Genomic DNA, 16,000 nt, shown 5'->3' with positions numbered 1-16,000 from the left:
GCGCATACTCAACAAACGGACCCAACATAAACCAGCAGGTGACCTTTGTCTTGTTTTTTCAGTTCATCTCAGTTTGAAATGTAAGTCGCTGCACAAGAAACTTAAACCAACAATTACCAACATAGACAAGCGAAGCAAAAGAAAACGCGGATGCCAAGACCCGCCGGACTCAATTCATTCACTATATTCACTATATATATATATATATATATGCACATATATAAATAAAATAACCTGTCCAATTCATCATTGCCTTGACATAATATTAAACCAGTATTGCGTAAAAGTTTTGAATTACTTTTCCCCCATTTGCTGATGGCTCAACCAAAATCCCTGAAATACAGAACTTCTGAACACAGCGAATCCATATTTCAGGCTTTTCAAGTAGCCAACTGGTGACTAAAGGCTACAACTCCCATAATGCTAAGTCAGCACATGCATGCCAATTATTAGCTGAACATTTTGTGGGTTGTAGTTTCACAATAGCTCACGTGCTGTAGATCAATATGGCGCTACAAACACGATGTCTGTGAAGAATATTCACTGTAGATCAGTATGGGGTCCAATCAATAGCCCTGAAGGGTGGTGTCTAGTGCCTGAATCCATAGGTCAGACTGTATTACCCCGCTGCCTTTCCTGCCCCCTAAATCAAAGCTACGACCGGCCGCATTTAAAACACTGGTTAAACTACAGATTGCCCCCCACAGGAACCAGGAGCTGTGATCATCGTCAACCTGGTTGGATAACCAGGCCTCGTCTCATCAGACTATACACCTTGCTAGATGGTGTTGAGTAACTTTTACATGGGGAATGTAAAATGAATGAATTATTAATTAATGTAATTTAATACAAGTAGGAGGAACAATAAAGGAGGCCTTGTTAGTTTCCTGTCAGCCTTCTTCAGATAAAACAAATATATGGCTCAGATTTATGTTTATAAGAACAACCCAGGTGCATTTCAGAAGTTAATAAATACATTACTAATAATGACAGGGTTTGTCGGCAGACCTTGGTGAACCACAGGAAGTCCTGCATGAGCAGACAAGAGTAGGAGTCGTCGATTTCCACCAATGGTATCTGATCTTCATGCGTGACGAGGAGGTTGTCATCCTTATAAAATATTGACGCAAGGTACAAACCCCTAAAAACAAGCAGTACAATATAGATAAAAGCATACTTTTTGGAACCCTGCAACCAAATTGGTGATAACCAAAGGCAACGATCTGATGTCTCCATATATCATTTACAAAAGTATCTGCTGTCCTCTAAGGTTATTTTAAAAGGTCTCTTATTTAATCTTCGTATAAACACAATAATAAGGACGGCGGGTTCATCTATATCTGTAATAATAGGGCGAGGTGCACCATTCCAGGTCATCAGAGATGGGCAACTTCTAGGAGAAAGGGACATCCTACACCCACCAGACTGTCTCTGCTAATCAAGAACTGTTTGAAAATCCTCCTTATACCTCTTGAGGCCTTTGAGAAACTTGCTGCTGGGATGGAAGAGGTGTTTGAGGCTCTTGGAGACCGAGTGCTTTCGACTTTGTGGCTGGTTCTTGAAAGGCTCTGCAAAACAAGAACAAAGATAAGCATTAAAAGCAGGCCATGACCGCACTGTGCTAACCCTGCTATCAGCCTTCCTACCGGTATAACGGGCCCTGTTATGGCTCATTCAATAAGCCTAGACTGACAATGCTTAAGGAGCGATGGGTGTATAGGTGCAATGCCCACTATCACATAATGATACCTCAAAGCACAATGCATGCGGTTTTAATCGACATTCTTGTGCTGACAAAATGTATAACCCACAAATTGTCCTTTTTACAGTAAACTCTGCATTTGTTTCTGAACCATCACTTTAAATAGAACAAGTAGGAAGGGACCGTCTTCTGCCCCAGCACTTAATAATCCCGTGCAGATCTGTAATGAGGGTGATCTACATACCCCTCTAGTTAATAGCATCTCATTACTGTCTCTCACGCTGTGAAGATTCGTTGGTATTAATGGTCGCCGTGAACATCTGTTTGCGGGGGATCTGACTCACCGTGACACACGCAGTGCTGGTGTCCGGTCTTCACCTGGCCCAGCAGAAGATCCAGGGCTTCCGCCTGACCTTTCCTCCTTGGGGCTCTTCCGTCATATTCTCGCCAGTCTGGGGAGAGATTGGATTATAAAGCACAGGAGCTACAGACACAGCATGGACTGGTAAAACCGCAGCCTCCACACTGCAGGACTACAGACGGAAATGCAAGCTATGTTCACCGAGACACGTTCATGTTGGTCCATTAAAATAACGAATCCAGCTACTAAAAGGCTTTTTTCCAATCGGCTTCTGTGCTATGTGATTGACTTACTTGATGGGATGGCAAAAGCTGGAAGTGAGGTCTGTGGGGCGCCCCAGCCTTTCATATTGTATGCAGATACCCGGACGTAATACAGAGTGCCCTACAAAAGTAAAAACGTAGTCAGTTTCGCATCGACATGCTCACTATCTAAGCTGCACAGCCACACCAAACATCTATAACTATTAAACAGTATGTACCACAACTAGAACCGTAGTATTTTTACTGGAGGTTTTCCGTTTCCTGCCTTTTTGGTTCAGACAAAATTCTGAGGGATCTTTTTTAAATAAAAAAAAATTGTCACTCGTCACTCACTCTCTTTTAACGTCTCCTTACTTTCTCCGTGTCCCCAAAGCTCCGCTTCTTCATTCTTCTGCGGTGATCTGCTTCTCCTGATGATAAACTCCGTTACCCGGCCTCCTGAAGGGCGTCCGCATCAGTCCTCGCGCTGATCTGGAAGTGCTCCAGGAGGCCGGGGTAATGCAGCCGATCACCGGAGAAGAACGAAGACTCAAAGAACAAGGAGAAGAAGCGGAGAACAAGAAAAAAAGACGGAGAGGTAGGGAGACATGAAGAGAGAGACGGAGGGTGTGTGCGGGAAAACGAAATTCAAATGAAAATTTTGAGCTTTCCGCTTCGTTTTCGTTTCTTTCGTTGGCACCCCTGCCTCTTTTTTTTGGATGTTCATACAAATTAAGAAAAAAAGTCTACTAAACATGAATATTCCTTTCGATGACCTGAAACCTTTGACACAGTGACTTAGTCCAAACACACGCTGCATCAGATTACAAGATGCATCCTAAAATTTGGCTGGATTTGGAAAGAAAATCTGCTTAACTATTATAAACTAGATTCTTTGTGATTTTTACACAAATTGGGCTTATATCCAGACCAATAAGTGGAACACAACTCCCTTGACAGCGAAGTATAAAACCAGTCTGCTTATTTTCACGAAGTGATATCACTGATAGAATAACCGGGGAGAAAATACATTTGCGTTGCCATCCCTTCCTGCAATTATCAAGCGCCGTACTCCTGGAGTTTATCGGGGAATTCGTTTTTGAGCTCATTCATCCGCTGATAAATGTTGACATAAAAACGAAAAAAAAAAATATTTAGACAAGAGACATAAATCTCTGGATCAAAATGTGACTGGGAATGTTAACGCGAGTAATCGGCGGATCGAGATTAATGAAGCCGCAGAAAATACGCTTTAATGCGAGATATACACGTGATATGATGTGTGTGTATTTATATATACATGTTTATTTTATATTAAAATGATCCGTTCCTCTGCGTTTTGGGGGGGTAAATGAACAGAGCCGCGTGGAGCTGGATCGGGGTGAGAGGTGGAGATGCAGAGGCAGCTGTCACGCAGCGTTGGACCTGCAGTTCTCAGAGAGATAAAACAGCTCCGCTCAGGGACCCCCGACCAGTCTGTGACCTTGTTAGCTGTGGGGGCCGAGACCCTGGAGCTGGAATTGGTGACTGAGTGGAGTCGCTGCTCCTGTTCCCCAATTAGCTATGGAGCTGGTGAGACGGTTTGATCTGTGTAGGTGGCGGAGCGCCAAGTCCTGATTTATTGTGAATGCAAGGATGGTGGGGGAATGCCAATAAAGCAGTGGGAGTAAAGGGCCAGAAAATAAATCAAGACAGATGCTGATGGGAGACACTTTCCCTCTTAAATGGTTCATCTAACTGAGCCAGAAACATCTTGCATGCACAAAGAATCCTTTGCTGTGTGAACCGTCCTTCGTTCTTTCAGCAAGAGTTTAGTAATATTACATATGTTGGGTCTAAATAGCCATCTTTCCATTCATTTTCTTCCCAGTAAGAGAAAGTTGCTTTATTCATGATACACCTGCTGCGTTGTCTACGGCCCATCTGCCCCCCGCTGTCTGGACTCCGTAAGGCGACGAGATCAGACAGGACGGCTCTGTTGGCAATAATCTACTTGGTGCTGGAGTAATGAATGGAATTATGGAGTAGGACGCCGATGACCCCACGCCATGGACTTTCTTTCATTCCATTGCCTGCAAACCCGCACCTTTCGGAGGTCTTGGTTGGGTTTGGGTAGGATGCTGTCACAAGAAGTGGACTTGAATTTAAAGGTGTGAGGTTCACACATCAGGTGGAAAAGCACACGTGATCAAGGACGAGAGCAACAAAGTAAGGGCTTCCAGGGGCAAAATTCTACCCCTAAACTATACAGCAAGAGAGGATTAGCTAAATCCGGTACAATAAGGTCCGAACGCGTTCAGATTTATTTCCTGCAATCAGTATAACTAGACAGTTATACTTAAGAGTAAGTCCCAGCCGTCTGTTCCGGGAACACGCGAGGTAAGCCTTCCCTTTACAGAGCGGGCGATAAAACACACAGGCAGACTGACACATATATGGGAAAATGCCGCGTTTCTGTATTCAAACGCTCTTTACTTACTGAAACAAGACCTCTGATGTTGAATTGCAGGTTTCTGAGTTTTTCAATGACCACCTCTCCCACGTTCGGACAAAAAGACGAGGACTGACTCCATTCCACTGCACGGATGGAGAGAATGCGAAGGAATATGCGTCAGAAATGAAAAGTGCCAATAATGCCAATTACAAAACAGTATTTCCTAAATGAGCTCCCGCCGGAGTCAGATCGCACGGCTCAGAGTCACTATTACTGAGTATTTCACATGCTTTACCCACACGGACGATAACGTTAATATATATCCAAATTATCAGTTTACCAAAAAGTTTACCTTTATACTTTGTGACCACGGCGGAATTGACACTCAGTGGTTCCTGGAAGGAGACTTGTAAAGTGGTGCTGCTGGTAACTGCAAGGCGCACATTTGTGGGGGGATCCGGGACACCTGCTCAGGGGGGCCAGAAAATACATATCACAGGGAGGAACTAATCTGCTAAATACGGAATGTGTGGTCTTTGTCTAAAACACAATGAAATAGAAAGGATGATGGCTAACTGAATGGACTTATTTAAATAAAATCACAAATATACCATCTCCCATCTACTACTACCTGCACGCCCAAGCCCAACTTTAATGGGGCTACTCACGCGCATGCTCAAACCCAGCCTTCATGCGCTTATAGAGCCGATAGCGCCACTCCCAGGACTTGAGCTGTTTTTCTTTCTCGGAACAGTCTGCGTTTGGCGCTTCGTTTACGACCTGGGCTGTGAGATCGTTCACCCGCTGCTCTGCTTCCCGCACGAGCGTCGAAAGATGGAGCGAGCGGCTTTCCAAACTCATAACTGCACGGGACAGAAAACATCAGGAAGAAATGTGTCGGAATGAAGTCATAAGATATCGGAGAAATACGGAGATATCGGAGATACGGACTCATAATTTAAAATACAACAGAGGCTCCAGTTTACGTCTAATGCTTTATTAATTCTTAAGTACTTAAAACAAACTGAACACACTCTTTGGGAAAATTATCGTTTGTAAAGAGGCAACCCTGGCAGAGGAAATTGTCGTTTCCAAATGGAAAGTAATGTCAAATAACACGCACGTCAAAAGTCACTGCTAGGTGACAAAGACTTTGGCTACTAGAATGTACTGGGCGGCAAATTGCTTTGCGGGTTATACCAGAAATTAGTCGATGGATTCAGAAAATGTAACAAATGATGTGTCTCTTCCAGAGACTGCATTGCAGGTCCTGGCGTTCGCTGACATAACCTCATCCAGGCCCAAAAATACCAAAGGTATATATTTATGGCCTTAAATACCGGGGTTTTTAACCCCTTAATGACAAAACCCGTAGGGCTCAAAATGCATTGTTTTCAATGGGTTTAGGGGCCGCCCATTGTCCTTAAGGGGCTAAACACAGATCTGCGAAAAGAAAGACTTTGAAATCGATGAACTGAGCGCTATATACCCAATCCGACGTGGAGCGAAGGACATGGCACGGACAGCAAACATGGCAGGAGGGACGCACACATTACTTACAGTGCGGGCTCTCTTTTGCACCTGACTGCAGCAAGGTTTTTGCAATCGGAGCATTGTTTGTCATGATTGCGATATCCAGCGGTAGAAGCCCCTCGCTATTCGGGGTATTGAGATCCAGCTCCTCCACGCTATATTGCTTGAGTAATTCCTGCACTCGATCGAGATCCTGCATCTCCACCGCCTCAAAGAGAGCAGCGTTCCCCTGAAACTGCAAGAACACGAGGGTCTGAAACGCTTCAAGGTCATTTAATAACAGATTCATCGACAGTGCCAGCAAATCTTCAAGTGGGGGACAAAGGGCCATTTTCCCTTTTTGGTGCCTGCATGCAAATTATTCTTCATTGGCAATAAGGTCTAATTAATGACAAGTGGGATCCGGGGGGGATCCGAGCTTTATGAAGGCGAGGCGCTGATAACTATTTTATGATGATAATCTCGAAAGTAAAACTTGGTATCATACCTTATTTATAGCTGATCAGGATTTAAGGTTAAATGTAGATTTTAAATGGGATAACAGATTTTCTTTAAAGATTTCATTATTTAAAGTGTCGGTGCCCTCTGAGCCATGCAGAAAACTGGACAGGAGCTCACGTGTTCTCAGTAAAAACGCTTTATTCGCCGGGCGTACAAAATAAGAAACGAGTGCATATCGACATCTCGAGTGGCTTTAATGTCTCGACTGCCTCGCACGTTTTGCGCTTAATCAGAGAGTCTGTCCAGTTTTTCGCATTGCCGAGGGGCAGAGGTTTCCTGGGCGGATGGGGGGATTGTTGAAAGCGCATTTTTTAGTCTTTTTTAGTCTTTTGTCTATCGATGTTGTACCACGTGAGCTGTCACACATGCCCCCGAGGAGTACAATCACCACGTTTGAGCAGAGAAAGGGTGCAAAAATGGTTTGGTGAATAAGATTATTTTCCATGGCTGCAGTGACATTTATCGTGCCGCTGGGTTACGTGTTAATACGTTAATTACATACGAGGCATGACTTGCGGAGCCTCTCCTTTTCATTCCGCGCCGTCAAGCTGCCTTCATCGAATGAAGTGTAATTCACCCGGAACTTTCCGGATAGGTTTCTGTACAGTCTCTTCGCTGCGTTTGGCGATGAAGGGCCCGATGTCTTCTTGGTTTGGCCCAGCTGTAGGTCCCTGATCTGCTGCGTCATCTTGGGCGATGAAGACCTGATCATGAAGGGTACATAGAGGGAGGCAAAAGAAAAAGCAGATCGTTACAAATAGGTTTAGCTAAAATATGTACACCCTAGAAGAGCGACGGGAGAAAGAACGTGCGCTTCAAGGGATTAAATGAGGTCCAAGAGGGAAGCACTTGTATTAAAACGAGGAGTGCCAGAACTATATTTAATAGGGGTGAGAAAATTGTACTTTACAGATAGAAAGGTTAGTAGATACTTATTTAGGGCAAAGTTCCCAAATGAAGTGTACATAACTACGAGCCAGATCATAAGAGAACTTTTGGAGGGCAGACATTGATAAATGCGAGGCAGCGTGCCGCGTATCATCTCAGATTCTCACTATGCGGGATATTCTAGGAGTAACAGAAATACTTTCTGTGGAATCCGCTACCTAATGCTCTGCGCCCGTATTTACCGCCTAACCCGCCGTAAGTAGAAATATCCTTCTACGCTGTATGGCTGTGTGAGCGGAGCCCTCGTCACCCAAGTCCAAAGTGTTATGAGATGCACGACTTCTTACGTCCCGTTTACTTATTGTCAGCGCTGCAGAATATGATGCCACTAAAAGTCGTTAAGTCTTTATATTATTATACATCACTTGTGATATCCTCTGTCACGGAGCAGACGTGGACGGCAAGTATGGATTTATCAGCCATTATCCACTTTAAGTTGGATGAGACTCCCAGTGAAAATGTTGATTGCCGGAGAAGGAATGTCTTCTGGAGACTGAACCACTTCAAACCTTCTAAATACACCACGGCGGGAGACACACAGGAATCCCAGCCAGCCGCGATCCACCCCGAAATGTGACCTACATGAGAGGGCAGCGCGGCCGTCATTAAAGGGACGACGTCACCCAAAAAGGACACCGAGCTGTAACTATTAAGGAGGCTGACATAGCCGCATTGCTTCAAGGGGATTATGGCGTCCCTAGTCGATGGTGATACTTTTATTGGCCCGAAATGGAGAAAGATGTGGTCACATATACTTTTGGGACCTCGAAGGTCTCTACTTGGCTCCTTCCGACCATAAGACCTTTGTGGTTCTGAAGGCTTACACATTTTCAGTAGCTTTTTCTATACCATCGTATTTCTCAGCGTGGATCTGACGTCCTCCGCGTGGCTGGCAGCTTAACTTTTACTTTATCCTTTTTATATTTCTTTTTCCGGACTAGAAGCTTGTTTAATCCGAACCCTTCTAGCCTTTTGCTTCCATGAGGCCATGTGACATGATCTGAATGATTTATTCTGTGGCAGGTAGAGGATCTTATCGTTTACTCTTGTAATAACTTAAAATCTGTTGGAAATATTTTACCTGGATAGTCTTTGCACTTTTAGTCTATCCTGGGTTATGCACTTGCGACAAGGGCATCTGTAGAATACAGTGACATATAGACATAGAATAACTCTCTCCCCGCCATCCTAAAGCGGCCCTGCGCTGCTTATCGGAACTATATAAAGCACCCGATAACGCACTTTTGCATTTCCCAGGCTAATTGTGGAAGACGTGCCCCGTCTCCAGAACAGGTGCTAAATAATCTGCCTAATTGCTGGGTATTTTCGTTCTCCATAATGCACGTTGGCTTTCTATGGCTAGGCTCTGCTGTCGCCCTTTCCGAATATTCACTCCCTCTCTTATGCCGGCTTTTCTCCTTCCCTATTTCCCCCTCCTTTTCCCCTCTTGGTAAGTACAAGTCCACGCTAAATATGGCAACTTTCATTCTGCGTAGTGAAACCCGAATCTCGGCACCAGGCTGACTGGAATCGGTATAGGGCCCGGGGTTACGAGGGCCGCGCATTCCTGGCCCATACACTCCCGAGCCGCTCTCTGCGCCAAAAACGCTGGCCCCGCTACACCCTTCCACTAAAGGTCCCTTCACAAAAGACATTTCCATTGCCCCTGGCTATAGCCGGCGCTCGGTTCTCTATAGAGTTTATCAATCCCGGGTCTTATGCAAAGGGTCTGTCAACACAATGGCAGTCTGAGAGACGGTGGGACTCGATTTTAGGATTTTGCATAATAAGAATTACTTATAACCCGCTGCAGTAAAAAGTACAAAAAACCTGTTTCAACACCTATCAGCAGGTGACGGATCCTCTCGCTCAGGAACATCGCCGAGAGCCATCAGACTCTAAAGGATGGGGAAGTAAGGAAAGGGGGTATTTTTACACCGATCACCAGTAAACATCCGTGGCCCCAAGTGAGCAGAGATGAAATTATAAAGAAGAAATATGACCTGAGAAGGGATAATGAGCTCCGTGCGGGGAGATCTTAATGAAAAGAGCAATTCCGCTGCAAAGGTCTCGAATTGGGGCGACAGCAGAAACTTTCCGCTGATTACAGATTGATTTTAAAACATTTAGAACCCGGCCCCAGAACGTCCACTTTGTAGGAAGTGTAGGAGATGCATGTGAAACCATTAAAGGTGCAGTTCTACTAACACACAACATTAACTGTACTCTAGTATGTTAAGCAAACCTCAAAAGATCCAACGGTTTCTTCTTTCTGATTAAAGTTTTCAGAGGACAAGAAGTTTAACAAGAGTTTTCGGTTTCTATGGCAACAACCTATCAGCGCTTGCTTCTGTGTCACATGACAATCTCACTTTATAAAAGGATTTCTGTGATGGATTTGGGAATCTAGTAGTAACGGGGATGGTATTTCTAATGCCGCAGGGTACATGTATAACGGATTCAGCGGCCCCAATACCAGTTTCATAACCCTGGTCACTTCCTCGCCGCTCTTGATTTCGGAATGAAGCACAAGACGTTAACGGCACAAAAATAACTCTGGGGAAAAACATAGAGGGCGATCTCTGAAACCAAATCGCTCTGACCTGTCACAGCATTTATTAATGTTTCCCCGGGAATCCTGAGAGATCCCACAAACCGTGTACTGAACCCTTTAACGCGGCAGGCTACCAACGCCACGAGGAATCGGAGTGACTGTCTTGGGGTTTTAACGCTCGGGCCATCATTAAACAAATCTCAATATACAACAAGAACGTTACACGCATTTATATTGCTGCAATTATGTAAAATGAACGCGATGGCGAGGCTGTGGAGAGCAGCGGCTCGGTCTGCTATTTGATGTAATAAAGCAGAGTGTTGTAGACGTTTCCATGGAGACGCGAAAGGCTACCAGATTAGCATTAGAGGAGTCATGGCTGCTGGAATTTGGTTGGAAGCGTCAGGATGGGGGATGCGAGGGAGAAAGCAAAGGCTGCCCCCCCCCCACGGCTCCCTCCGGTGAAACATATCTGACCCCACATGGAATTGTAAATGACTCTAATTTGTCTCTCTGTCCGGGCTGTCTGCAGGCGGCGGAGGTATTTAAAGGAGAGGCCGATCACCAAAATATTTTTTTTACTGACAGCGAGTGAAGCGCTCCTTGCTTAACCCTTCCGTGGAGCCGTTACGCGTTCTCCGGTCTCTGGTTAGTTATAAAGCTTTGGCTCTTTATGCTCCGCTGTGAGGGGATGGAAACCGTTTTTAACCAAATGAAATGAATAAGGAGACAGGCTGAGAAACTGGAGTAGGGAATGGGAACCGGTGTATAGTCTGCTACAAGATAGGTGAATATACAGAATGGATTCCCATCAGATGTGGTAATGTCTGATCGCTGACATCCTGGACTGAATGGTAAATGTTAGTGTTAAATGTCAGTGTTTAGTAATTGTTGGCCATATTGTTTAATCCAGAAACAATAAGGCGACGCAGGGCTATACTGATTAAGAAATACACGAGGAGTAAAGGACAGGAGCGTTCCGTGGGTTCCCATAATCGCTAAAGTGTAAAAATGAAGGGAATTCTAATTCGGCCGTGACCCAAGCTGCAGAATTCTGATCCCTTTAGTTGCTCGTTGTGGTCGCGTCGCGTTTCGTCGCAGCTCTGTGGATTCAGGCCCTGATGATAGGGGGCTTCTTCTGCTAAAGCTGTGGGAACCTATGGACAGATTGTCGTTTAGGACGACTTCTGGAACCCCTAGGGTGGAATAAATGCGTAACCACGAGAAATGATCCGTCCGGTATATTTCTAACTATCCTTAGCACCGGAGCCGTGAGTCTCAGCGGCCGCTCAAAACGTTCCAAATGTGTATGTATTGTATGTATAATGTTAATTACAAAAAAGCAGCAGAATCCTCACCTGCCCAGAGGGTGTTATTACCCGCGATGGAATCCACCATATGTTAATACGTACTGTCTTAAAAGCAGTATCAGCACTACAGATTTAGCCCCCCCAATAAATGCCATCGACTTAGTTCACTGGCCACAAGATCCCACCAAGCCATTTGACTCCCTGCTTGTATGAGTTCTACAACTACAGCCCCCGGCGGGGCATGAAGAGAAAGAATTGATAGTACATTGCATGAAAAAATACATTATGGGCCCAGCAACATGGATTGTATTATTCATAAAAAAATGGGCTAGGATGTCCTGTTAAATAAAGCAAGCACTGGCCCCCAAAGTGCTTCCCTGCTTCCCGGAGCGTCCGTCCTTCTGTGATGTTACACACATACCGCAGGACAGCACTGCGGGCGCTGGACAGCAATTCATCAGATGGATGCGTTTCCTGTAATTGTTAGGTTGGACTACAACTCCCACAATCCCCACTCAGTCTACTTTTACAAAGCATGCTTTATGTCCCTGGTTCGGCGTGGTCCAGCAGCGGCAGACTAAGGATATTAATTAATTATTATTATTTATTGTTTTATATAGCGCCATCAAATTCCGTAGCGCTGTACAATGGGTGGACAGGACATAACAAGTAGCATGTAACATAACGAATTGACTTACAGAGACAACAGGTGAGGAGGGCCCTGATCAAAGAGCTTACAATCTATGACACAAAGAGCAATTCTGGTGCAAAGTGCTGCGATCTCCACAGAGGGTTCTTATAGCACCAGAATTATCCCAACTACACTGCCTCATATTAGTAACATCTCCCCCCTTATCTGCTTTCTAATTCATTAAATAAAGACTAATAATTATTCACTATCCCCACCCGCCCCTTATAACCACTAAACAAAAGTCTAAAACGGCAACATATTAAGAAAAACATTTGACGACAGTCTGACCTGTTCTTTATTCTAAAACTAGACGCTTCAGTTCAACTGTAAAAGTTATCATCAAATACGAACAACCTGACCATCGGTGCCCGTCGTATCCCTACAATGGCGGCTGCACATGCCTCTGGCGCCCCCTGCTGTTTCGGAACAAGGGAGTGCAGATGTGATGGCCATTTCTCCTACACTATTCCTTAATTACCAACTGTGACAGTACCTTAATCTGGTCCTGGAGCGGCCCTTGCACCTCACGCCTTCAGCTACGCAGCGGCCCTCACACCTGCAGCACCGCAGCAGCCCTCACACCTGCAGCACCGCAGCGGCCCTCACCCCTGCAGCACCGCAGCATTAGATCTTCTTTATGCCGTGAATTGACTAAAGATGCCAAGCTCCATACACACAAAACCTGTGATGACTTGCAGGGCTGCCGTGTAACCTCGGTATGAAATGTTCCATTGTTTCCCAAACTCTTTCTGCATAAAGCTTTTAAAAAGTATGAATATGTAGAAGCGAGTGCTTCCGGCTCCCACGGGCCCAACCAGATACACGAGGAAACACCGGCCGGGACGTCGCTGCCCAAAGCATCATAAATGGCAGTGACTATAGGGCTCAGTCCCTTATATGATATACGATATATGATATAAGGGACGGGGCAGTTTCAGGTTAATGTTGGCTTTAATTTGTTCCCTATTGCTTTTGGGAAACGCCTTCCAGACTCTCATAGCCCAGTAAGAAACCCTTACAAAGAGTTTGCCCAATGGCTCTACAGCAATTGGCTAAAGGATGCCTAATGTGATCATTCACCGGCTTTCAAATAATACCCTGGAGCGTCACTTTCAGCGGTAATATGGGGAGATCTGGCTGTACTTTGTGTTGCTTTGATGGACGCCACACAGACGCTAAACAGATGGAAGCCATAAACGAGGTATCTAAAAACTCAGCCAAAGCAAAACCATAATATCCTACTTTTATTTGGACAATAAGAGTGATGTTTAGCGAAGTTATTTCTTTTGCTTATTACATCACTCTTTAACATTACAAAAGGACTGACTGACAATTCTGAACCATCAGCCATAATAAATCCTCCAAACGCCCAAATCAGGCACCACGGAGGGTATTTTTCCCTGGTTATGAATTCTTGGATGGTGGCTGGCTATGTTCTTCCGGCTGACGTTAAACACTTCGGTGACACGCTGGCCGGCGGACCTCCGGGTCTCCGTTAATCCCCTCGGCAGCCATGTTTAAGAGGCTCTTAACCATCATAACCAGTCATAACCATTTCCACAGCAAAAAGTATAATCAATTAACGTGAGAACCCGGCAGAATGAACAAGGGGCAAGCAATTTAATCTAAAACTAAACGAGCAATGGTTGTACATGTGACTTTATATTAATCTATGGCTGTCCCGCTGCTACAAGATTTTATTTAGCGAGATTGATAAATAAATCCTAATAATAATGGGGGGGGGCGTTCTTTCTGTGACCATGAACCATAATAATGAAAAAAGAATAAGGAATAAAATGTGAAATAAGTGCCGTCTGTGCATACGCAGAGTCACTACGCAGCAGACCGAGGATATATCACCAAATACCGACTGGGTATCAGCAGCAGTTACACTCACTGTATCCACTACGTAAAGGGGAGAGAAAAAATTTGGGGCAAACCAAATGTTGAGTTAAAAATGAATTCCTTGTAAAATCTCAGTTTAATCCCCCGGCCCCTCCGATAATCTAAAGCGAAGAGGCGCTGAATGAAACATTTCTGATTGGAAACGCAGCCTCTATTTTTTCGGGTTGCACCGGATTGGCCGAAGCCGTAAAGTATGTTGGGTATGAATTGTTGGCGCCCGACGGGATGTTTGTGTCCCGCGGTATTATTGCACAGAGTAAAAACAAAGTAAACCATTTCTTATTTCCGAAAGATATTAACGAGGAACCAGGAACGGGGAACCACTAACCGGACAGCTCGCTTTCCTTCTTCCCACCGCGGCCCCGCGGACGTTTCCCAGAACGGGAGCGAAGCCTCTGTGTGTTTATCTCTCTCCCTGTCCGTACGCCGTTCCCCCCGGCTTCTCTTTTGGCTTGCGTGCCCACCACAAAGTACTTTCACACACCGCAATCCGCAGGAACACGGTTCTCATCCAAAATCCCGTGCGGCATGCGCGGCGGCGGATCCCAGACGGCATTACTTTAGGAAGCAGAGCGGCTGAAGGAGAATGGGGGGGGCATCTTCTAAGCTATATAGGAAAGCTATAGAATCCCAACAACATAAAGATAAATACAAAGCCTGCTCTTCCAAGCACAAGGTCGCTGTTGCTTTAAAATGAAGGACAGCAACCACGCGGAAGAGCCCGAGGAGCGCCCCGTTCCCCCAAAGGTGAGCAATTCTGCACTGAATAGGTTAATTATTAAAAATGGTAAAAAATAGATTTTTGCGAGGAGTCTTTTATCGGCGGACGGCTTACCTTGGTGGGAACGCAGAACACAGACTGGCCTCTCTTTTACTAAGCGGAATGGTAAACATGTCATGCTTTAACGTTTCGCGACTTCACATTCAAGTCACCATATTTCGAATGAAACGCATCCGCGGCTCTATCACATGTGTCCTCGGGTGGTATTTTTGTATTCATGTTAAAAATGACTCGTGGGCTAGTTGTGGGCTAGTAAGACCGGCCTCACGTGAAAGCGGGAGCCTCAGAACGATCCGCAGAAAGCACGCCATATTGTGTGTCATATGCTGGAAAGCACACAGCGAGTGTCGTATTTGACTCATATCATCGTTTTCCTGATGAAAACCCACCAATTATCCAAACAAACAAACTGCCGACCTCCTTATCCATAACGCTTTGTGTGCCGCATCCTACTGGGAAGCACGAGGGGCTCATAGAGGCGTTTAAATAGATTTCTATACGACAGAGAATGGATTCTTTATAAAATGATATATTAGGAAATCTATCCGGTGAGAATAGGACATGAATTAATGAAGATGATGGCTCGTTACAGTCCGTGCTCTTCTGGCACTATGTTTTGCCCTGTTGTACCCTGGCCAGAGCAGCCGCTTATTGCCATTTTTAGGGTATTCTAGGGCTAAACAAACATTTTATTGTTCTGTATCCCATAGTAAAGCGCTGCAGAATATGAAGGTGCTGTGTAAAATAATGATGGATAAGCGTGCTGGAACATTCTGCCCCGATTTCACATGGTAAATAGTAACAGGGTAGGGGCAGATCTGCAAGGAAGGTGTATTTTATCAGCCCCTCTAAAAATAAACCATGGTCGCCAATACAATCTCGCATTGTTTCATCTGACATGAAGATCTATGGGAACAAAAATGTTTCTTTTGAACCTTATTTTCCAAGGAATACATCAAGGTCCCAGAATCAGGACCCTCGGGGGGAATTACCTGGTGGGGGAGTAACTTGGCAAAATGATAATGATGCTTGTTACGA

At 45.0% G+C, this 16,000-nt stretch overlaps 1 protein-coding gene across 2 annotated transcripts in view; it reads right to left on the bottom strand.

Moving 5' to 3' along the window:
* The window catches only part of LOC128502385 (ankyrin repeat and fibronectin type-III domain-containing protein 1-like), an 85,094-nt gene that overhangs the window by 10,670 nt on the left and 58,424 nt on the right, over positions 1–16,000 (bottom strand). For both annotated transcript variants that reach the window (XM_053472177.1, XM_053472179.1), the window contains 9 exons: positions 7,276–7,477; positions 6,300–6,507; positions 5,408–5,602; positions 5,092–5,205; positions 4,785–4,882; positions 2,357–2,447; positions 2,047–2,154; positions 1,469–1,568; positions 1,009–1,141 (listed from right to left, as the gene is read on the bottom strand). In XM_053472177.1, coding sequence (XP_053328152.1) covers positions 1,009–1,141; positions 1,469–1,568; positions 2,047–2,154; positions 2,357–2,447; positions 4,785–4,882; positions 5,092–5,205; positions 5,408–5,602; positions 6,300–6,507; positions 7,276–7,477 — 1,249 coding nt within the window. The remainder of the gene's footprint in view (positions 1–1,008; positions 1,142–1,468; positions 1,569–2,046; positions 2,155–2,356; positions 2,448–4,784; positions 4,883–5,091; positions 5,206–5,407; positions 5,603–6,299; positions 6,508–7,275; positions 7,478–16,000) is intronic.

This window comes from Spea bombifrons, chromosome 7, assembly GCF_027358695.1.
Source record: "Spea bombifrons isolate aSpeBom1 chromosome 7, aSpeBom1.2.pri, whole genome shotgun sequence".
Taxonomy (NCBI): Eukaryota; Metazoa; Chordata; class Amphibia; order Anura; family Pelobatidae; genus Spea; species Spea bombifrons.
This window is presented reverse-complemented; position numbering and strand designations above follow the sequence as displayed.